This window comes from Fomitopsis serialis (assembly GCF_022376445.1).
Source record: "Fomitopsis serialis strain Sig1Antser10 chromosome Unknown B0H18scaffold_13, whole genome shotgun sequence".
In the NCBI taxonomy this organism is placed as follows: domain Eukaryota; kingdom Fungi; phylum Basidiomycota; class Agaricomycetes; order Polyporales; family Fomitopsidaceae; genus Fomitopsis; species Fomitopsis serialis.
The window spans coordinates 446,301-467,981 of record NW_025954973.1 but is presented as its reverse complement, the minus strand read 5'-3'; the positions used below and the strand labels follow the sequence as shown (position 1 = coordinate 467,981).

The 21,681-nt window shown below is 54.9% G+C and overlaps 10 protein-coding genes across 10 annotated transcripts; 5 read left to right on the top strand and 5 right to left on the bottom strand.

Annotated features, from left to right (window-relative positions):
* Positions 1–225: 225 nt before the first annotated feature.
* On the bottom strand, positions 226–725 carry B0H18DRAFT_989994 (uncharacterized protein). Its single transcript, XM_048044984.1, has 3 exons — positions 698–725; positions 607–642; positions 226–505 (listed from the first exon to the last, which is right to left on the bottom strand). The coding sequence occupies exon 3, from the start codon at positions 446–448 to the stop codon at positions 287–289; it is 162 nt and encodes a 53-aa protein (XP_047896800.1). The 5' UTR covers positions 449–505; positions 607–642; positions 698–725; the 3' UTR covers positions 226–286.
* A 1,591-nt stretch (positions 726–2,316) lies between these two features.
* Positions 2,317–2,683, top strand: B0H18DRAFT_87958 (uncharacterized protein). Its single transcript, XM_048040705.1, has one exon. It carries the CDS (start codon positions 2,403–2,405, stop codon positions 2,646–2,648), a length of 246 nt encoding a protein of 81 aa, XP_047896799.1. The 5' UTR covers positions 2,317–2,402; the 3' UTR covers positions 2,649–2,683.
* A 631-nt stretch (positions 2,684–3,314) lies between these two features.
* B0H18DRAFT_1140635 (amidase signature enzyme) lies at positions 3,315–5,546 on the bottom strand (the record flags this gene model as incomplete). The annotated part of the gene is made up of 9 exons (XM_048035639.1): positions 5,071–5,546; positions 4,824–5,013; positions 4,410–4,772; positions 4,164–4,342; positions 3,979–4,143; positions 3,846–3,952; positions 3,681–3,785; positions 3,602–3,645; positions 3,315–3,544 (listed from the first exon to the last, which is right to left on the bottom strand). Exons 1-9 carry the CDS (start codon positions 5,278–5,280, stop codon positions 3,315–3,317), a joined length of 1,593 nt encoding a protein of 530 aa, XP_047896798.1. The 5' UTR covers positions 5,281–5,546.
* Positions 5,547–5,568: 22 nt separating this feature from the next.
* On the bottom strand, positions 5,569–7,616 carry B0H18DRAFT_989983 (alcohol dehydrogenase GroES domain protein). Its single transcript, XM_048044983.1, has 11 exons — positions 7,431–7,616; positions 7,366–7,369; positions 7,133–7,244; positions 6,999–7,073; positions 6,873–6,951; positions 6,727–6,811; positions 6,565–6,668; positions 6,479–6,507; positions 6,126–6,424; positions 5,918–6,073; positions 5,569–5,860 (listed from the first exon to the last, which is right to left on the bottom strand). Exons 1-11 carry the CDS (start codon positions 7,518–7,520, stop codon positions 5,838–5,840), a joined length of 1,056 nt encoding a protein of 351 aa, XP_047896797.1. The 5' UTR covers positions 7,521–7,616; the 3' UTR covers positions 5,569–5,837.
* A 524-nt stretch (positions 7,617–8,140) lies between these two features.
* On the top strand, positions 8,141–8,719 carry B0H18DRAFT_1083526 (uncharacterized protein; the record flags this gene model as incomplete). The annotated part of the gene is made up of 2 exons (XM_048031671.1): positions 8,141–8,343; positions 8,395–8,719. The coding sequence occupies 2 exons, from the start codon at positions 8,141–8,143 to the stop codon at positions 8,717–8,719; spliced, it is 528 nt and encodes a 175-aa protein (XP_047896796.1).
* On the bottom strand, positions 8,527–9,208 carry B0H18DRAFT_989975 (uncharacterized protein). Its single transcript, XM_048044982.1, has 4 exons — positions 9,002–9,208; positions 8,888–8,943; positions 8,737–8,822; positions 8,527–8,686 (listed from the first exon to the last, which is right to left on the bottom strand). The coding sequence occupies exons 1-2, from the start codon at positions 9,129–9,131 to the stop codon at positions 8,909–8,911; spliced, it is 165 nt and encodes a 54-aa protein (XP_047896795.1). The 5' UTR covers positions 9,132–9,208; the 3' UTR covers positions 8,527–8,686; positions 8,737–8,822; positions 8,888–8,908.
* Positions 9,209–9,934: 726 nt separating this feature from the next.
* B0H18DRAFT_904597 (CHAT domain-containing protein) lies at positions 9,935–14,252 on the top strand. Its single transcript, XM_048041485.1, has 5 exons — positions 9,935–10,164; positions 10,223–10,350; positions 10,414–10,554; positions 10,612–13,226; positions 13,279–14,252. The coding sequence occupies exons 1-5, from the start codon at positions 9,977–9,979 to the stop codon at positions 14,059–14,061; spliced, it is 3,855 nt and encodes a 1,284-aa protein (XP_047896794.1). The 5' UTR covers positions 9,935–9,976; the 3' UTR covers positions 14,062–14,252.
* Positions 14,253–14,282: 30 nt separating this feature from the next.
* B0H18DRAFT_989967 (uncharacterized protein) lies at positions 14,283–16,423 on the top strand. Its single transcript, XM_048044981.1, has 7 exons — positions 14,283–14,599; positions 14,654–14,717; positions 14,807–15,150; positions 15,203–15,379; positions 15,442–15,780; positions 15,837–16,013; positions 16,076–16,423. The coding sequence occupies exons 1-7, from the start codon at positions 14,420–14,422 to the stop codon at positions 16,184–16,186; spliced, it is 1,392 nt and encodes a 463-aa protein (XP_047896793.1). The 5' UTR covers positions 14,283–14,419; the 3' UTR covers positions 16,187–16,423.
* Positions 16,424–17,162: 739 nt separating this feature from the next.
* B0H18DRAFT_87815 (phosphoglucomutase) lies at positions 17,163–19,028 on the top strand. Its single transcript, XM_048040603.1, has 3 exons — positions 17,163–18,159; positions 18,218–18,334; positions 18,386–19,028. The coding sequence occupies exons 1-3, from the start codon at positions 17,268–17,270 to the stop codon at positions 18,919–18,921; spliced, it is 1,545 nt and encodes a 514-aa protein (XP_047896792.1). The 5' UTR covers positions 17,163–17,267; the 3' UTR covers positions 18,922–19,028.
* A 163-nt stretch (positions 19,029–19,191) lies between these two features.
* Positions 19,192–20,763, bottom strand: B0H18DRAFT_1116344 (Clavaminate synthase-like protein; the record flags this gene model as incomplete). Its single annotated transcript, XM_048033420.1, has 10 exons — positions 19,192–19,533; positions 19,597–19,700; positions 19,756–19,817; positions 19,871–19,883; positions 19,939–20,018; positions 20,070–20,181; positions 20,233–20,275; positions 20,325–20,450; positions 20,506–20,648; positions 20,700–20,763. 10 exons carry the CDS (start codon positions 20,761–20,763, stop codon positions 19,192–19,194), a joined length of 1,089 nt encoding a protein of 362 aa, XP_047896791.1.
* Between the last annotated feature and the right edge of the window lie 918 nt (positions 20,764–21,681).

The following is a 21,681-nucleotide window of genomic DNA, read 5'->3' as shown; positions in this document are numbered from 1 at the left end:
AGCAGGCGGATTTCAATGCTTCTGAAGCACCGTATTGACAGCGAGAATATCGGAACACGCGCGTAGCAGCGCACAGTCCGAGGATGGGTGCAGAATGTGAACGTTGAAGACACGAGCGACGACCATCCTGGTGTGAGTCAGGCAGGTCGTAGTGTCTCGATCACATGACCTGTAGTAGGTCGCCGATCGCGAGCAGAACCTGGAATTAAGTACCTGAGCCTCCATCTTACCCTCCTCCTCTGCGTACCAAGATGCCCTCATGATCCTCATATAACATCCCGGGGCATTATCGCTTCAATATGGAGCAATGGTTAAGTACAAATTGCAGCCACCACCGCCGCGATATGTCTCGTCGGCTGTGAATAGTTTGAGGAAGAGAACATATCGGAATCATTCCGCGTGCGATGAGTCCTCTCGAAACCATGCGGCTCATTCTCCGCTCCTGCATAGTCCTAACAATAATTCTGATATTTATGTTGCCCAAGGGGGCCCACTTACAGGGATGGTACGTTCCATGGAGTGCATATACATTATCATCACCTGAAACAGCATATATGCGCTCCATGCTTGTATATTATCACCATACTGTGATGTAATCGCTCACAGATGTGTTGGTTCAGTGCTACAACGTATGGACAGCTGGTGAGCTTGCCTGTTCCCGTGTACCGTCAGTGACGGCGTCACGGAGTACCAACAGATCTACAAACTCCAGAACCGTTGGACAAGGCGCAGTGTAACATGCTCCGAATTCTATAAGATGTTCTCGCTTTTCTTTGAAGACGAAGATAGATGCAAGGACATCCTTGCATCCTGGGACACGTTCATAACTTCTCAGTGTTTTCAAATAGTGACGACCGTGCAGGGAAGCGCACCCTATTTTTGAGCCCGAGCATGTTGTTCTCGAGTCTCGACCCGTGGATCCGCTCGCTGCACCACACGGTCTTACGGGACCTGGAATCTTCGGCGCGGTCGCGATGCTAGTGAGTACTCTGTAAAGTATGTGAGGGCTTTTGAAGCTGACAGTCCGGCAGATTTTGCGTCGATCATCGTGCCGGATGCCAATGGTGAGAGGTACTAGGGAGGGGACAAAGCATGGAGGGCTTTGTAGTTGGCGAGACTTCGAGCTTGGGGCTGACGCCAGGGAAGTGGTCGTGTGGACTGGCTTCGCCGTTTGACTCTGCTGCAGAGAAGGATTTAGGTGGACTCCGAGCTGGTGAACACGCGCTGCTAGCTGTTCCTTGAGACATGCAACGGAAGATCTTCTGGCGCGGACGGTTCTCGAGCTTGACTTAGTATCGGGGGCGTTGATTCCGAACATCTGAGGTAAATCTGTCGGGACTTCCGGCGTCGAAGCTCAACTGCGGGGAAAAGTAAAGGTACGTGTTTCTCATAGTACCAGTGGCCACGTTTATTGACTGATGTCTCGCAAGTCGAACGACGCACCTCCAAGCTAATCAGAATCTTTACAAGTTAATAGTAAAGTTCCTTGTCACTTCCCGCTACGTATCATTAACTGACTCCGGCGGTGAGCTGGATAGCTTACCCTCATGATCGCTGCCTCGCTCCCCAAACATATAACGCTATCTCAAGCACTTGGTCATCCCGCGACTTCAACTCTGTTATGCCGTGGTTCATCTGCCACCTCTTGATCCCAGCGCTCATGCTGGCACCATACTATGGCGCCCTCAAATGCTCTCTGGCTCAGCGGACACACGCTCCCTGACACTCGCCAGTTCGATTTCTTTACCATCTCCGCCTTGCTTGATTGTACCGACTTTCATCGCTCCACTGTCCCTTCGCTCACCTCGCCCCCCTTGCTCATTCCGGAATATGGTAACAGTCATTGGCCCAGATGCTAGCTCATCTGTCGAGGGTCGTCGAAGATTCGTGACAGTTCTCAGCTAAGTAGGTGAGTATTGTGACCTAGTGCTCATGTAGAACATCATGTGCGAGTCCTCCAGTTCACTTAGGATCAACCCACAAGCGCGTCCTCCGCAATTATCCCAGCTCTGCGCATGTCCTCAGTATCAGAAAGAGGCAGTGAGTCGACTGTGAATCGCAGTGAGATATTGACCTCAGGCTCTTTGAACGCAGTACAGTAAGGCAGCAGGCCAGCCATCGGAAGTTCAAGCGCTCAAGCTCAAGGTCGGCCTGGTCGGGCGGCCGGCTGCGGCCGGGTAGCAGGCTGTGGCACTTATTTGTTGGTGCTTGCACCCTGTGTCAGTACTGGCAATCTTAGACATTGCGCACTCGTGTCAAACCACATGTAAGTACATAACTTACCTTGTTCTCTTCGCTCAAGATGCTCATGACTGGACAGTTTCGACGATTAGCGTTCGACAGCATCTACAAACGGTTAGCTGCGAGGTAGTATGTCCGCATTGTCGGATTGAAGCGGCGAAATGTTCTTGCGCCCCTCAAACCGCGTCATTTGGGCTGTGGCGTCTGCGGCGTGTTTTGCGCGTGCACTGCAGCTGGCTGTGCGTCGCCGCCCTTTGTCTGCTTCGGTCATTCTTCGCCTCCGCAGCTTAGGCGACGTGGCGACTGTCGCGCACATAAAACGGGCTGTCGTGGGCAACGCATGCCCGTACGCTCTGCGCCCCCCTCTCCTGCACTTCACACCGGCCCACGATCTCACGATCTCGTGAAAATTTGCGTCTTTGCGTTGATTCTCTCTCCTGTTGCTATCCTTAGCACAGCGTATACTTGGCTCTCCTATTAATAAGAGCACTGCGCAAGGAAGACGAGGTCGCTGCACTTCTGCATCGCACCTACGACCCGACACGACACCACGACGTCCTCACGTCCTTGAGATTGTATTCTCCAGTGAGCGATACCGCTTCCATGTCTTGCCTCCGATCTTAGCTGATCACTTAGCAGGCTAATACTTCTATCGTGAGTGCGAGACCGCTGGGGCCGCACGCGACGCTGACAGGGGATAATCCGCATCAGACATGCGTGCCTTCCTGCTCTGCATCCTCGCAATCGCGCCCTCGGAGCTACTGCAAGTCCACCCCTGTACGACAAGAATTAGCCGCCATGAACGATGCCGTCCCGTCACAGCGGCGCACGTCTACAGCCGCAGACCTCGCGCCACCCGTAGCCTCGCTTGCCGATTCCTTTGCATGGACATCAGAGCTGCACAGTTCGGACTCTCTTCTATAGCATGCATCGCTTTGTATCCTATAATCCACGGACCATTCCTCGTAGCTGATTTCTATACAGCCCGCGAAGCCTCTGTCCCTTTGTCAGACCCTAACGCTACGCCACGCCATCTCACGTTGTCTACCGATCTACCCAGTGGGGCTGCCCCACTACTTGCCCATCACGTCCGCCAGCTGCGTCTTCGGTATCGCCTCCGGGTACGCCTTCTTCTCCAGCCGGTGCTTCGTCGCCTGCTCATACGCATACGCGTACTGGATGAGCTGGAACTCGCTGTACGCCGTTCCTAGGAACGAGATCCCGAAGGGCATGTTCGGGCCGTTCATACGTGTTGGGCTCGCCTCCGTGAGCGCGACGTCGGGGGGCTGGAACCCGAGGGGCACTACAAGTTTATCAAGGTCAGCATTGTATAGCACACGCTGCATGGAGTAGGACGGACCAGTGATGACGGGATAGCCTGCGACCGCGGCGGGACGGGACGCCCTGGCGGTGGGGATGAGGATCGCGTCGACCCGTACTTCTTCAGCAGGCCGTCGACGCCGTCCTGCCTGCCCATGCGGTAGTCCCACTCCAGTGCCTCCCAGAATGCCGGGTCCTGGTGCACGCCATTGGACTTGACGAACCTGCCAATGTCGCGTCATTCACAAGACACAACAAGGAAAACACGCGGGACGCAAGCGTACCTCGCCTGGTCCGTCCAGTACGGCTCCACAAGCTCCTTCTCCCTGTTGTCCTCGTTGAACTTGATAAGATCCGCAAGGGTGCGCACGCCCGTCGGGACGTCCACGAGCTTAGACAGTAACTGTGGATGTTGACCTTGAAGTCCCCACAGAGTACGACGTCCTCGCGATTTTGCACCTCCTCGTAGTCCCACCCATCTCCGAAGTCTGCGGGGTCGACAACTGTCGCGCCGAGTTCCGTGAGGTCCTTCAGCGCCTTGTTGAACGCAATCAGGACGTTCGCGTCGACGCCCTCGAGGACCTTGCGCGGCACGCCGAGACGCACGCCCCTGAGCCGTCTTTCTTGAGGGCCTTGGTGTAGTCGGGCACCTGCGCGGGCTGGTTCAGCGTGTAGCTGTCGTGCGGGTCGCGCCCCGCGATGGTCGAGAGGACAATAGCGCAGTCCGCGACACTGCGGCACATGAGGCCGACGCTATCCTGGTGCTCTGAGATTGGGATCACTGGGCATGCCGGTCACCCGTGAGCGCTTGAGCATTCACACGTCTGAGCCAGAGCAGCACCACGTACCCCCTGCGCGCGAAGTAAGCCCCACCGTCGGCTTGAGGCCCACCACATTACAGTTACCACTCGGGCTGATGATCGACCCGTCCGTCTCCGAGCCGAGCGTGGCCGTCGCGAGGCCCACCGCGCCCGCGATCCCGCTGCCCGAGCTCGAGCCGGACGGGTTGCCCAGCGGGACGTACGGGTTCGTGCCGTGGCCGCCGCGCCCGCAGAAACCCGAGGGCACCGTGCCGCGCCAGTTCGCCCACTCGGAGAGGGTACACTTGCCCAGGAGGATCGCACCCGCCGCGCGGAGCTGCGCGGCGACGAAGGACTCGCCGGCAACGACGGAGCCGAGCAGGGCGTAGGACCCTGCGGTGGTGTTCATGCCTGTAGGGGTACTTTAACAGGCTGCGAAGGAGGCAAGTGTGGGGTGCGCACCCTCGCTGTGCAGTGTTGCGATGTTGTCTTTGAGCAGAATCGGGATGCCGTGGAGGGGACCGCGGGGCCCTGAGGTTTCCCTCTCCTTGTCGAGCTCAGCAGCCTGCCTCAGCACATTTGGATTGGTCTCCAGGACGGCGCGTAATGCGGGTCCGTTCAAGTTGACCTCGTCGATGCGAGCGAGATAAGCCTGAACGCGCTCAGGTCAAGCCTAAGCAAAAGACGAAAGCGAGGGATAACTGCGCACCTTCACGAGATCAACACTAGTAAATCGCTTCCTCTTGAGACCATCCTGGATCTCCTCAATTCCCGCCTCGTACAAGTCCGGCAACGAACCCATCCCGAACAAACTCGAGCTCAACGGTATCCGCACGTACTCCGTGTATGCAGCCAGGGAGAGGCCTAGGGCGATAGCGAGGGCGGAGAGGACGGCAGTGGACCTACCAGGAGTTAACATAGCAGCACAGGGTTCCGAGAGGCATTCGCGACAGCTGCAAGTTCCAGGCTCCGAGTCATCGGAGGTCGAGAGTCGTACACGGTGCCGCACTGCAGCCACACCTTACATATCATCAGGAGTCAAAGAAGTGCTGCCGGAGAGCCGCCTCGCCGATGGAGGGGCGGCGAGAGCATCGATCACACGGTTGACCTTTCTCCGAGATAGGTGGAAGAGTCCCGCGCCCGTGGGTACTTACGCTGTGCCTGTGCGTATCGTTTGCGATACCAGAACCTTAGTGATCACGCGCACGATTGAGGAACACAAGTCCGCTATCCTATCGAACGTCCGGAGAGCATAGCACAAACAACGCCCAGTGCTCCGGCGATTCACGTTCAACGTTCAACGTCAAGCATTCGGCCTGCCGTTGAGGCTTCGCTCGGCTTCGGTGCCTGGCGATCCTCCAATTTCGATCGAGATACGATTGGTATCGACCCGAGACAGCGGTAAGTGCAAAACTGAGGATCTATACATCGGGGCCGTCATGCCGGCATCCACTGCAGACCTGGGCGCCGACTTGCTTAGGGATGGACGAGAATCTTGACTACAGGCCACAACAGCGTTTAGCGTATGAGGCTTTCAGCCTAGTATGGCCACGCACTCTGGGTATCTTTCTCTGCAATGAGGGTCTTGATCCCCTTCTCGACGAAGTCGTCCAAGGCAATCTTGCTGGTGATCAGCTCCTCGAGATTAGGGATCCGACCTTCTGCAACGACCTTGAGAAGCTCTTCGTGTCTGCGATCATACGCTTGGCTCGCTATCCCCATAGCTCAATCAGACGAACAATAGCAGCATGCCAAAATAGGTACCAGTCAGGATCGCCTCCTTCGTCTGCAGTGCTCCCATTTTGATCACAGGATTCGTCTCCCAGACTGCAACCTCGACAACGTTCCCTTGGGTCCGGACGGCAGCTAGTGCGGCGTCGAAGCTAGCTTGTATTCCTGCGCAGTCGAAAACGACGTCGGCCCCACCGTCGGTAGCCCGGAATGTCTCGGCAACGACGTCTTCGGTAAGCGGGTTGTAGACTGCAGAGACGCCGAGCTTCACAGCGGTCGCACGGCGAGCGGCAGCTGGTTCGGACACTCCAATCCAAGACGCGCCTTCGGCTCTGGCGACGAGTGACTGTTTGGCAACAAGAATACGCGAAGAAGACGGGACGCACTTCAGTATCTTCAACAGTAGGAGACCGATCTAGAAGGGTAATCAATCAGCATATGCTCGTCAGGTCACTTGCACCTAATCATTCACAGGCCCGGCTCCGATAATGAGCACACTACTCCCGCGCTTGAAGCGGGATATCTTCATGGCATGCCAACTGACGGCTAGAGGCTCGATGAGTGCTCCTACATCCACTAAAGCATGCGTTGAACCAAAGGATGCCCTCAATGGATGAAGACTGGACGTGCTCACGAGGAATACTATCCGGGAGCACATGTACGAGGTCTTCATTCGTGACTGTGTACTCTGCCAAACCACCACCCCATCCGCCGATGCCCTACAAAGATATTGAATGATTCTGAATGGAAGGAGGGGTTCCAGGCTGAGAGGGAACGTACGATGAAGCTGATCTGATGACAAAGGTTCCGAGTGCCAGACAAGCAGGGCCCACACTTTCCGCACGAGATGAGCGGCTCGCTGGGCACATCAACGCGGGGCCAGTCACAGACCGAACGAAGACGTACACTACGACATTCTGGCCTACCGAGAACTTACTGATGTCCACCGCCTTGCCTAATTCGACGATTGTTCCAGAGAACCTGGGATGCCTCACGTTGGTCGGCGTCACACCACTTCCATCATACACTCGAACACGCACTCATGGCCCATGACGACGGGAAGGGTTTCCTGCGTGGTGGGATGAGGTGTCGTCAAGGTGGGAGACACCGGGGTTTGCAGTACGAAGTACGAATGTAAGTCGGAGCCGCATACTTGAGATATACATCAATCGCATGGACGGTGTCGGCCCAAGTACATGTATACTGACTTCCGTTCCTACAGGTGCAATTCAGTTCGATAACAGGTCGCTCTGCAATGAAACTTAGAGCTCACCATGCTACCTGGCAATAGAGGGAAACTCCGTGCTCCTCTCAATGCGTGCAGATAAGGCAGCTCACCTTGATCTTGATCTGCTTGTCGCCGGTGGTGGGTTCCGGTATGTTATCGACGCGTATATCCCCCGGTCCGTAGTAGCGTACTGCCTTCATGGTGGTCTCCGTCAAGGTTGGCAATGGTAGGGTGCCATCGACTAGCTATCATTCCCGTTGTTCCCACTGGCGAGCGCATGACCACTCGATACATATGATGCGAGAAGAGTCGAATCAGCGCTTCCTGTGTCGCGCCGCATATTCATTTACGCGCTCTCGAATCGCTGGGTTGAGCGGCCCAATAGTACTTACTTGCTCCTCCTCCTAGGTTCGACACAGACCGCGCATATGCCTCGCGGAGAATCTTGACAGGAATCGAGACTATCTGTCCTCCCGCGATTTGCGTCCATCGCATGTTTCAACTTCACCAGAACACCTCGAGATCGGATAGAGGTTGGACGGAGGTCACGCAGCTTGAAGCACCCGGCCAACGCCCGGCCTACGTGTTAGTGAATGAAGTCTAGAAGGCCCCAGTAAGGTAGGCTTTAGTAAGAACCCCCTCACCGTAGAGCACGCTCACACTACTAGTGACAGCATGCTTCGGGCTGCTGAGTACACTCGCCCGTAGCCGTCCCCACCCCGGGGGATGACAGTCAGAAGCGTCATGAGAGCTTCTGCAGCGTATATATGGCGGTCAAGCAAAATGGCAACCTGCACGATACAGACGTCGCTTCCACCTCATGTCCAAGACAATCCACGACGTACGCGCGAAACGCATCATCTTCGACAGTTCGCTGCTGTTCGACGAGGTGACCGCTCGGCTCGATCAAGAGTTAAGCAGGGACAAGGCGGGGCCGAAGGGCTTTGACATCTTCGCGACTGCGAAGACCAGGGAAGATCTTGAGCAAGGCATACAGAACGTCATCGGCGGCAAAGATTTCATGTGCGCTCGCTCCTCGTTTTGACCCTCCTGTTGTTGATCTTGGTTCTTCAGATTCTTCGGAGCGCCCGCCTTTCACGATTGGCGCAATGCGTATTACGACCAGGCGGTCCAGGTGCCGAAGACGACGCAGTACATACTCGGGAACCCATTCATTGCCGAGACGATGATCGTGCACGATCTATACGTCCCCTTGAACGTCCCGCCACGACTTCTGGTGGTAGAGAAAGCGGACAAGAGTGGGACGCAGGTGGTCTATTACCAGCCATCGTCGATTATCGCGGTGTCTGCCGATGGCAATGTGAAGCCCGAGTTGAAGGTGGCTGCCGAGGCACTGGACGCGAAGCTGGAGGCGTTAGTGAGAAAGATCACTGCGTGAGCCGTGCGTTGCCTTACCTCCCAACTGGATTATCTGCACTCGCTCATGGGATTCCAGGCCGTCTTTGACGGCACTAGCATTGCTGTAATGTCACTTGTCTGTGCTATATGTATCACCGAAATGGTCACTCTTAGCAACAATCCATGACTGCCACTGCTGTAGACGAACCTTCGTGTGCCACGAGGAGGCTTAAGTGGGCTTCGGGATGTTGCCTTTCATAGGGCCTTTGAATAGCGAACACGTTATTGAGGATACAACCACCGGCTCATTCAAGACACATACAGACGCGATGGAGACACAAAGCGATCGTGCAGCAGAAGAAGCTGGAACAGTGTGTCGTCAGTGGGCCGCGACTGATCCAAGCCTGAGTCCTCGACACTTCAGGGGGTTCGTCCATCATCGAACCGCGCATGGCTTGTTACCTACGAGGGCTGTCCGTGTGCGAGTAAACGATGGCCTCCGTCATAAATTCATATTGCACCGGGTGCGGCCGCGGTGATGGCTATTGCGGCGGTGATTGACCACTATGGTTGGCGAGACGTCCGACTACTGTAAGTATTGAAGGCGACTCAGTATATCGTATCACAAACGGGGTGCAGCCTCTGGGACGAGATCAGCTGCGCAGAACGGACTCGAATGGGGTTCTAATACAAGTTCAGTTGAATAATGAGTACATGCTGTAACTTTAAGTACAAGAAGTTACGGTGCAGCCCGTGGGATCGAACGTTACGTAAACATCTGGTGGCGCCCGATAAACTTGCATGCATTAATGCGACGCTCAAGCGCTCAATACTTGTTCACTGCATTCAAATATTCACCAGCACCCTCGACGTCGGGTCTGACTTGCAGCCCGGGGCATATAACCTTCAAGCTTCAAGCATAAGGTCTGTACGCCCGTCGTCGCCTTCAAGGGTGAATGCATTGAATGAAGGCGCTTATCTTCTACTACTGGGCTGGCCCGTAGGCGCGATAGGTGCCGTGACCAGCAAACGGGGTGCTCGCACTAACACCTCATTCAATGCGCCATGGGCTGGCGGGTCAACACGGAACAATGGCGAGAGCATCGTGGAAAAATACCTGTCCACTGGCAATGGCGACCCAAACTACTCTGTCCATAATATCTGCATACGCGTCCTCTCAGCACAACGAATCACTATGAGGTTAGTCTCGCATCTCTGAGTTTCATCGACTGTGTTCCTCATTGACGTGGTGCGCAGTTCGATTGTGATTAAAGGTGAGCATTGGGCATCCCAATGAATGCCTGTGACTTCACACTCCAACCTCGCAGGCATCCTGGTGCAATGGGCGTCGCCTCCCCCGCAGTTAACAAAGGAATCTTCTGTAGTTATTGTGCTCACCGTAGGGGGTGACGAAGCATTGCGCACGGAGCCGCTCGCCCGGCGATCGGATGTAGTATGGCGCATGGAGAACGAAGTTTTACAGACGTTGGTATCAGCATAATGCCTCGCTTTCCGGATGTACTAACCCCAGACCTATGCATAGTCCGCTCGGCGGCCAAGTGTTCAACTTGGAGGTGAAATCCCGGAATGCCGAGCATGCTTCTGATACGCCTATCGGTCATGTACAGGTCAATTCCGACGAGCTGCTCGCGCTCTGCTTGCAGGGCCACGGTCGGTATCATGGTCGACTGTGACATTGTACCGACACTGAACGCAGGGGCTATCGGTTTACAGTGATGACTGCGATCGCGCTGTCTACGAGACAAGATGACCCTGATGCGAAAATTGAACTGGAATTTGTGGTATATGTCGACAAGAACTTCGAGGCTCGTTCGCATGGTCATGCACTTGCCAGTAGCGATGGACCCTCAAGGAGTGAGATTAACGTAACATCTCGCTGGGCCTTCGTACTGATGATTGGTGTATTGACAGAGCTTGATCATACATTTTTCCTCGCCAATCAGCTCAGCGACACGTACGCCGATAAATGGACCTTTCTAATGACCATCGGCACTCACTATTTCAATGGTCTGCGCACATCCCATGACGCTCTCGCCCTGCCGAAAGCACTGGCCGCATTTGACGAAGCCATCAGATTGATACTCAACGTCGTTCCTCTCAAGTCGGACCAGCAAGACTTTCTCCGTGCCATGATGGAAATTTATGTGGCCGTGACATCTGAGGCAGTGGCTTTCGAATGTGATGCCAAAGCCATCGACAGCCTTAGCGCCATGCTCAACAATTCGTCTACGATATTCTTGATGCTCTATGACCGCTTCGGGGACCGCGGAGACCTACGCAAGGCTATCGAACTCTGCGAACAGGCTAAAGCACGTGTGCCCAGAGACCATCCTGACACATCCATTCATCTGCACCGATGGGGCGTGGCGACCTTGTCCCGGTTCCGCTTTTCTGGTGCAGTCCGGGATATCAACGAATCCATCGCGTCACTCGAGCGATCAGTGCGCCTCCCGCCGGAATCGGATGTCATTTTCCTATCCCGCAGACTATCCAATCTCGGCACTGCGTACGTTTTGCGGGCCGAATATGCGCGCGATCTCCAAGATGTCACCAAGGCAATTGCTGCTCACACGAGGGCCATCGCCTTCAAGGAGGATTACGTCAGTCTGCTGGAGCTTGGCGATGCCGTCTTGCTGCGCTTCATGTTGCAGCGAGACCTCGCGGATGCCGAAGTCGCAGTTGTGACGCTAGAGAGGGCGTTGGACCTTGTTCCTGACGGACATCCCGAGCTGCGGCGATGTTTGGGCAACCTGGCAGTTGCGTATCATAATCGGTTCGAAGCCACCTACAGGCTCGAGGATATCGACAGCGCGGTGGAAATGGCCCAGCGTGCGTTGGACGCCTTGGTCGATACCGGGGATAATAGTCCCGAGAGAGCAATGCATCTTGCATCCCTCGGCAACGCGCATATGGTTCGCGCCGAGATTCTTCTGGAGGTCCAGGACCTTCACGACGCAATCAAAGCTCTCAATCAAGCCGTCGAGCTTACGCCTTCGGGCCTTGCCCATTTGCAGAAACGGCGTTACAACCTTGGAAACGCGTATTCCCAACGATACCAACGTCTGCACGATCCCCGAGATGTCGATTGCGCGATTTCCGAATTCGACGCCTCGCTCAAGCTCCTACCCGAAGGACACGCAGACCAACCCCTTTGTCTATCTCAGCTAGCGGAGGCGCTGACCGCGAAGTTTGAAGCAACTTCGAGCGTGGAAGATATCGACCGTGCGATATATTTGAGCTTAGGAGCACTGGACGCGGTGAAAAGAGGGGATTATCGGCGACGCTCTATGTTGTCACACCTAGCGAAGTCTTACATCTCAAGGTTCGAAGCGTTCCAGGACCCTATCGACCTCGATGAGGCCGTGCGACGATACGAAGAGGTCATGGATCTCGCTGTAACAGATGCGGAGGGCCCCGACAAACAAGGTGATGCAATGCGTCTCGCTCGCGCATTGGAGCGACGTTTCAAGTACAAAAATACTTCCGATGACATCGATGCGGCCATCGTCAACTATCGCCTGGCTGCGACAACGCCGAATGGAGTGCCTTGGACTTCCTTCCTTGCCGCTAAGTATTGGGCCCGTGCAGCTAGGACTCGTGGCGAAGATGGCCTAGCAGTCGCCTTGCATGCGTACGGTATGGCAGTCGAACTCCTGCCGCGCGTAGGGTGGATTGGACAGACGATAGCCAAGCGTCACTCACAGCTCGTGGCTATGGGGAGTTCGCTAGCCACCGAGGCCGTAGCCGTGGCTGTTGCGCTAGGCGAACACCGCTTAGCTATCGAGTGGCTGGAACAGGCGCGTACGATTGTCTGGGGCCAACACTTCAAGTTGCGATCATCCTTCGACGACCTACGGGTAGCGGCACCGGAACTGGCGACTGAACTTGACCGTGTCTCACGAGCTCTCGACACCGCCGGTTCCAGAGACTTCGCTCCCACGACCGATGTATTAGGATTCATACGCGAGACAGCCGTAGCTGCGGGGGGACGTATCACCGCAGATGAATGGAAAAAGCTTCAAAGTCACCTTACGGATCTCTCGGACTTCCTGAGCTCAGTGGGCGCCCGCATGGAGGTCGTGACTGCCAGAGAGCGGTTAGCGCGCGAGCAGCGCAGGCTAGCGGAGGAATGGGAGAGGCTGGTAGCGCGGATCCGGACTGTCCCTGGCTTCGAGGATTTCTTGCGGCCGAGGTCTTATTCGCAGATTATGAAGACTGTCGTTCACAGTCCCGTGGTTGTGGTCAATGCTGATCGGCTTCGATGTGATGCGCTTGTTCTGATGGAGGGGCGGGACGAAAATCAAGTCATTCATATCTCCCTCGAGTCGTTCACTTTCGACCACGCACAACGCCTTCAGAGCGGTCTCTCGAGGCTGTTGTCTGCTCAAAACCTTCGAGAACGCTCTACGAGAGCCGCGAGGATGGTACCCACGGATCCTTCTGTGACCGGTATAGACACCATTCTCGCAGAACTATGGAAAGGAGTGGTGAAACCTATTTTAGAATCGTTGCCAGTGGCACTTCCGGTGAGTCGATACATGGAGAGCATGGTCATAATCTAATCACATCTTAACGCAGCCGGCAGCCGGTGATGACCTGCCTCGTCTTTGGTGGTGTCCTACAGGTCTATTTGCATCACTTCCACTTCATGCAGCAGGTGTTTATACAGATGACGAACCGGGGACTAAGCTATCTGACTTTGCCATCCCTTCGTATACACCAACACTCACTCCGTTCACGTTGACGCGACGTTCGCCTTCGACTGGGGAATTTCACGGCATACTCAGCGTCAGCCAGACGGCAACCCTACCTAACGCCGAAATCGAATCACTGCGTATCCAAGAGATGGCTCAGGATCGCAGTGTTGACTGTCGCTCTTTGCGGAATGAAGAGGCGGTGATACAAGCTGTTCTCGATGGCCTAGATCACTACGGCTGGGTTCACTTCGCGTGTCACGGAGTGCAGGACATCGAAGAGCCGACCAATAGCCATTTCGTGCTGCACGACGGGTCGTTGACGATGCTGAAGCTGATCGCCGCGTCCTGCGAGAATGCGGACTTCGCCTTCCTCTCTGCCTGTCAAACTGCTATGGGCACCGAAATGCTCCCAGACGAAGCTGCCCACCTAGCCGCGGGAATGCTCGCCGCCGGGTTCAAGAGCGTCGTCGGTACGATGTGGTCAATTCAGGATTCGGTCGGCCCAATTGTGGCAGAACAAGTGTACAAGACCTTGCTATCTGGTACCGCGGAGCCCGATAGTTCGCAAGCGGCTGTGGCTCTCCATTACGCTGTACAGGTGCTGCGTGCGCAGGATCACTCGAAGTCCTTTTGTTGGGTGCCGTTCGTCCATTTTGGGCAGTGAATGTATGCGTCGTGACCGCGGCACTTGATGTGTAGATATGTACTAAGTAGAGACTGGTGCCAAGATCCATGCTAAGCTACTGTATATCTGACGAGACACGATGCGTGCAAAATATCAATTATGTAGCTGTAACAATTGATATCAATGTCGTGAGAATGCCACAGTACTGTAACCTGGCAGTTTGACACCGTGACCTTACTTAATAAATAGTTACTAAGTACCTTGGCTCAAACGTCGACTTCATTGAGATTCCACTCAGCATCATCTGTCCTGCAGCCACTCTGGACTTATCCAAGTCTGCGTCTTCCACCTTGGAATCAACCTCAGAGAGGTAGACATTAGTAGCACTAGTCTGACGATGTCACAAACCTTTCTGGATCTACCGCTGGAGCTCCTCCCGGTAATCATGCAACAGCTTGTCCGGCCCAGCCACTTCGCAGCTCTCTGTCTAGTCAACAAGGCGTTCTACACGTTCGCAATCCCGTATCTGTATGAGCGGGCGTTCATTTACGCTTGGCATAAGGAAGGAAAGGCGAAGGTGACTAGTAGCCTGCTGTTTTGAAGGATTGTAAGATCCGCTAAGGATGCATAGGTGGTTAGGTTGTTCCGCACCCTTAGTTCGTGTCCACACCTGGCTAAACATGTTCAACGACTAGGTGAGCAATGCATAAGATGGAATGCAAACGCATGCGACCGTAGTTATTGCCACCTCAGCCAGTCTGACGCGCTTGTTGCACCTACACAGAAATACGAGACTTCCCAAAGTCCTTCTACGTCGTCGAGCACGAAGCGACGCTCCAGCTCTGCCTCTCCGGCATCAAGAACTGCGTCAACCTCCGCTCGTGCACCTGGACGCGCGACGGCTCGCTGACTACAGAGATCCTCGAGGCACTCCTCCCGTGCGCGCACCTCGAGGAGCTCGAAATCAACGGCAACCACGAGAACTACTACGATCCGTGGTTATTGAGGAAATTCACGCACTTGCGGCGGATATCGTTGATCATGCCGAGACATGCCGTTACTGACGTGCTGCCAACCTGGACGTCAGCTACTGGAGGTGTGCTGAGGCATTTGACCATTCTGTGCAAGGTAAGGACACTGAAAACGGTGGCTGAGTAATATTGACGGTGCAGCTGTGCAGACACCGGGTACAATAAACGACGCGATCTTGCAAGAAATGGCTCCGAATATACCCAATGTGGAACGCCTGTACATTGCGGGTTGTGTCAAGGTCACAGAACACGGCATCTGGGCGATAATAGCCCAGAACACTCATGGCCTACTCGCATTGGGCATGGAAGGCCTCTCACCGTCGTTTGTACGATTTGGGTCCCTAATTTCAAACAGACCTCGCATCTGACCTTAGCAAATGATCTGTAGGATATGGCCAACTTCAGCGACCTATGTGCAAGACACAACGCATTGGCGCGGTTGCGCTCGATCACGCTGACTGTCGACGGTTCACCGACGTGGAAAACGGACGTCCTTTCCCTGCTCCACCCCGCACCGCTGGAACAGTTCCACATCTCCACGATCGGCGGGGATGTCGGCCCTGCCTTCGGCGAAGAGTTCTGCAACGCGATCGTAGACCGGCACGGAAGACGCTTAAGGCGGTTCAGCGTGCACAGGCTGAGGATGAACCTGGCCAGTGTCAATTATATCTGCCGGGGATGCGAGCAGCTTGAACAACTGTTTGTCGTGATTGAGCAAGGGTCGTTGGTAGGTACTCGCTCTCTTGCAGTGTGTCGTTACTAAAGTACTGCGGGGTGTGCAAGGGCAAACTGGGTCCCATCCTCGCTCAGGCAAGGGGTTTGCGTGCCGTGCATGTGAACCGTCCCCTCGATCTCGGATCGGAGGACGTACCCATGATCGCGCGGGATCAGATCCTCAGCATCGTTAAGCAGAGTGGGCCGAACCTCATGCAGTTTGGCTACAACACGCGTGTCTTCCAGGTGCGTACGATAACGTGCTGCTTGTGTCGATCATGCGTGTTGATCCCATATCGATGGCCCAGGTTGAGCGGATTGTGCGCAAGAAGGAGGACGGCTCGCTGGAATCGGAGACTCGGTTGGGCCCGTACGAAAGCCCAGAAGTTCCGGAACAGTTCCTCGTTGTGCGCACCTGAGCATTGCTGGCTGCTTCCTGGCTACTTCACGCTCGCTAGAATGTCGCATTACCTCCCCGTCAGTCTTCATAGAATTCAACTCTGTTCTCTTCCGTGCTGCATCGTTCTAATGGTGAAGAGACCCGTTGGGCACTGCATACGGATTGACGTCAGAGGTCGTGACAACGTCGTGACTCCCACTGCCGCCCGAGCGTGACCTCGGCGGAAGGATCGTCGAAAGCAACGTGCGTTGGAATAGAGGCCAAGAGTTCCTTTCAACGCTGGGGAATCCATAGGCTTAGATGCCAAGGTGACAATCAAAGTTCGTATAAGTCGGTCCGGTGGGTGAGCGGGGCAGAATGGGTCGCCATATCCGGTGATAGAACGCGTGACATAACGCGACTGTCACGGAGGTCACGGCGTCGATGTAGATTAGATCGCTATAAAGGCTGCTCCAGTCGCATTTCCTCCACAACTCTTCCCTCTCATTCATCATGTCGTTCCAAGTTAAGGAGATCCAGACCAAGCCGTACGATGGCCAGAAGCCAGGAACATCTGGCTTGCGGAAGCGGTGAGTACTACTGCACGCAGTCTTGGAATAGTGTTAGGCGCGTCGGAGGTGCTGGAGGGCTGCCACCGTCATGGGGATGGAGGCTTGGTGGGCGACGGGAGGGGGCTTGAATGAAGCCGTGATGTCGAGCTGTGAGAGTAGAACGCATCTGGCGACACAGGCTAGGCACATCGAGGTCGCGGACGCGCGGACGCTGCCACCGTGCGAGGCGCTCAATGACATGGAGCAGCCTTGACGCGCAACATCGAGATTGACGGCGCTGCGCTGCCGCTGTAACAGAATTGTTACTTACCGCAAGCCTTGTTGAAAACAATGACGCCTCCAGCATCTTTCACAAGCATTCTAAATATGATCGCTATGTTGTAATTTGAGACATGTACTAATGACGCTTGGGTAGGGTGAAGGTCTTCCAGCAAGACGTATGTCCCCGTATTTCCTTCCAGTGCAACTGTACTGACCTTGTACTGATTCGAGTAGCACTACACAGAGAACTTCATCCAGGCCATCTTCGACTCCATCGAGCCGAAGGGTATGACCCTCGTCGTCGGTGGCGATGGCCGTTTCTTCAGTCCCGAGACGGCGCAGTTGATCCTCAAGATCGGCGCTGCGAATGGCGTCGCGAAGTTCATCATCGGAAAGGACGTCATCCTGTCCACGCCCGCAGCCTCGAATGCCATCCGGAAGTACAAGGCGAATGGTGGCATCCTGCTCACCGCATCCCATAACCCGGGAGGCCCGAACAACGACTTCGGTATCAAGTACAACGTCTCGAATGGTGGGCCCGCGCCGGAGAACGTGACGAACAAGATCTACGAGAAGAGCAAGACCATCTCGTCCTACAAGCTCCTTGAGCTCCCGCCCGCCGATCTGAGCAAGATTGGCACGTCCAAATACGGCCCGGCCGAAGTGCAGGTGCTCGACTCCGTCAAGGACTACCTCGAGATGCTGCAGGAGATCTTTGACTTCCCGCTCATCAAGAGCTTCCTCGTCGAGAAGGCAGACACCTTCAGCGTGCTCTTCGACGGTCTGCATGGTGTCACCGGCCCGTACGGCCGAGCGATCTTCGTGGACACGCTCGGGCTGCCCTCGTCGTCCGTGCAGAACGACGTGCCTCTGCCGGACTTTGGCGGCGGACACCCCGACCCGAACCTGACCTACGCACACGACCTCGTGGAGCGGGTTGAGCGCGACAACATCGCCTTCGGCGCCGCTAGCGATGGTGATGGTGACCGGAATATGATCTATGGAAAGGGCGCGTTTGTCACGCCGAGTGACAGTGTCGCAATCATCGCCGACTGGGCTGCGGAGGCGATCCCTTACTTCAAGAGTGGCGTCAAGGGTCTTGCGCGTAGTATGCCAACGAGTGCGCAGATCGACTACGTTGCGAAGAAGAAGGGCCTCGAGTGCCATGTCGTACCGACTGGTGAGAGCTGTTCGGTTCATTTGAGCTATGGGCGAATCTGATCACAATCAACTGATAGGCTGGAAGTTCTTCGGGAATCTCATGGATGCTGGTCGTCTCTCCATTTGTGGTGAGGAGTCATTCGGTACCGGCTCGGACCACATTCGGGAGAAGGACGGGGTGTGGGCTGTTGTCGGTAAGTCTCGCTACCGATGAAAGCGCGAGTTACGCCCTAACAAACTCCCAGCATGGCTCAACATCCTCGCGTACGCGAACAAGCAGTCACCGAATGAGTTGATCGGCATCAACGAGTTGCTGCAGAAGCACTACGACGTGTATGGCCGTTCGTTCTTTTCGCGGTACGACTATGAGGAAGTCTCGTCCGACGGCGCGCAGAAGATCGTCGACAAGCTCAACGCACACATCGCAAAGGGCGACCTCGCGGGCACGACGCACGCGTCTGCGTCGACGGGTCAGAAGTTCGTCGTCAAGGACGCGTACAACTTCGACTACACGGACCCGATCGACCACAGCGTGTCGAAGAACCAGGGCCAGGTCGTCCGCTTCGAGGACGGCAGTCGTGTCGTGTTCCGGCTCAGCGGCACGGGCAGCCAGGGCGCTACGGTGCGGATGTATGTCGAGCGCTACGTCGCGGCGGACAAGGGCAAAGCGGAGCTCAGCAAGCCGACGAAGGAGGGTCTGCAGGGCTTGATCGAGGTTGCGCTGGAGCTGAGCAGCCTTAAGGAGTTCTTGCAGCGCGATGAGCCGACTGTCATCACGTAAAACCGGACAGTGGCAGTAGTTTGGATTTACCTTCGGAAGGGAAAGAATACATAATGTAGCAATATCTTTGCAGGCCGGCAGCAACACCAAATGGGCATAGACTGATTGAAATGGCGCGTAGTAATCTCGAGTAAAGACGAATCCAACAAGGTGATGCTTTTTTGTGGGCGAAGGAAGGCTGAGCGAGGCTTCTGACAGTTGACACCGGAGTCTACTACTGTACATTGTGATAATCATTTCTGCAAGCACATAGCGCCTTCTCAACCGCTCTCAGTTGTAGTGCTTTACAACGATACCATGGACGACATCCTGCTCGTGGCCATCGGTCCTCTTCTCGAGGTTGACCTGGCCGTACCGACTGGACCTGCCCTTCCGCCACTGCTCCATAGTAGGAGCGTCGACGTCCTCGAAGCGCCGCTTGATGCCGCTTCTCTGCAGGACGGGACTCTCGACTTGCGGGACGAGCAGAACGTCGTCGTCGGGCATGGTGAAGTAGAACAGACCCAGACGCGGATAGCCGTGCTGGTCCTCTGGCGGCTGGACCACGCGGTGGATGGTCGCTTTGTAGTACCCGCCGGAGAGAAACTCCATGGCTTCGCCTGCGTTGATGACCTTGAAATGGAGTCAAGCAGGAAGTGAGCGCGAATCCTCTGAGTTGCGAGCAGCCTGACTCACGACTGCGTTGTCGATGTGCTTGACCCAGCGCCATCTTCCGTCCGGGGACATCACTTGCAAGGCGGATACCGGTTGGCTCCACAGGATCGAGATGCCGGTGTAGTCTGGGACGATATGAGACACTTCATCTACTTGGGTAGTGGCGGGTGAAATACATACCAGTGTGGCCTTTGAGCCAGACGTTCTTCGTCTTCTCTTCTTCGTCCTTAGAACGAGGGTAACTGTGCATTCTTGAGATTCTGTCACGGATAACCAGCGAGACCCTACGTACTACTTCATGGCCCGAACTGATGCACTCGTCAGACATGCTCATCAAAGGCATGAAAAGCGGTAGATACGTACACCAGGTATCACCCTCGGCATCGAAATTGAATTGGTCCACGAACGTGTTCTCTGGCAGCTCGAGGCGAATGGCGAGGAGCCTGGTTTAACCTTTCGAAATAGTCATTGAGCTAAGGAATTGATCCACATACCGAAGCACGGGGTGAAGGATGTTGAAGTGACAGAATTTGGCGAACTCGCTGATTTCAGGCAGGACCGGTCGCATAGCTTCCGGGTGCTGCCTCCTTGTAACGTCTCGATTGACTGTTCCTACTATTAGTATAAATCATAATATTTCGGAAGATATGAACGAACTGTTGTAGTGCTCGATCTGGTCCTTCACGCCCGCTTCGATGTGCTAGAGGCCCGTTCATCAAGGTGTAGTATATAAGGGGCTGCCGACTTACCCAGTACTGACGCAACTTGTAGCCTTGGTACGTCCCTGTCTCCTTGACATTTCCTTCGTAGGCCTTCTTTTCCTGGTCAGATACCTGACTGAATGCAACATCCCCAATGTCGAACATCCTGTCGGTCTACCCAATAAGATGTGAACAATCAGCTTAATAATTTCCGAGTCTGTGCGCAGACCTCTGCCTGTGTATGACCATGATTGACCACGTAGAAGAAACCTGAGGTGGTCATTGCATCGTGCACTTGCTGCGCCAACTCCGCGCTACCACCGGGGGTAGCCAACTTCGCAAAGTCGATGATGGGTAGGTCGGCATACTCCACTGATGAGTAGCTATGAGACATCGACTACTGTCTATCCATTGTGCACTCACAGTTCACCCCTGTAAGTGGGGCAGGGACCCAACGTGGTGCAGGTGGTAAGACTGTACCCGGCATTGTGTCTGAAGGGGATTGTCGGGAACTGCTTGGACGTCTCGCAGACACCCTCCCTTAAATATTCATAAGTGACGCGCAATAGCCTCAAGGAACGAAGCAGTCACTGGTACCGCAAACTCACCAGACAATGCCTGGCCCCGAGAGAGCCACGGCCCTACGAGATATGCTGCGCTCCATCAACTTCTGCACACGATAAGGGTCAGCTGGGATTCAGGAAGAATGGAGTGAGTGAACTCAGGCTCAATACGATTGGGATTCCCATGTCGTAGAACCGTCAAGAACCCCTAGTGAGCCTATCCACTGTTTGATATCTTACTCCTTCCGCGGGCCTTTTGGCTTCGATGCTATGATTGGGCAAGAGACACTCAGTACATAAGTAATGGGCCCTTCCACGCCAGCCTCTCGAAACAGCTGTGGTGCATCCATTCCAGCGAAGCCGAGTTTATTAACGTACCCGAAAGCAACATTCACCCTGATGCCCTCTCGCGGGAACACCACCATCCTGGTTATCAGAGCATGTCACTGGGTGTATAATATGGCCGGCAATTGTCAAACCTTCTTGGAGGGCGGGGTTCCTCATATCCGTTCAAGTCAGCGTAGTGTCTTCAGCACGGTATGAAGACGGCTGACAATTGACATGTGTGGCTATCGACATAGAGTGCCTGTGAACATCACACCGTAGGGTGCCTATTCAAGTTACAGCGAGGAGCAAGCGAGGAGGCCAACTTCGGAATACAGCATTGTCAATAAATGTCGGACGAAAAATCAATATCACGGAGGCCAAAGACAAAGACTTCTCTTCCGGCGGACTCACAAGCACAGCGTTCTGTTCCAAAGCACCCAAAATTGCAATTGAACGTTTGAACAACGACAGATTTTGTAGCTCACACTGATCACATCCGAGTCCGACTCAAGACT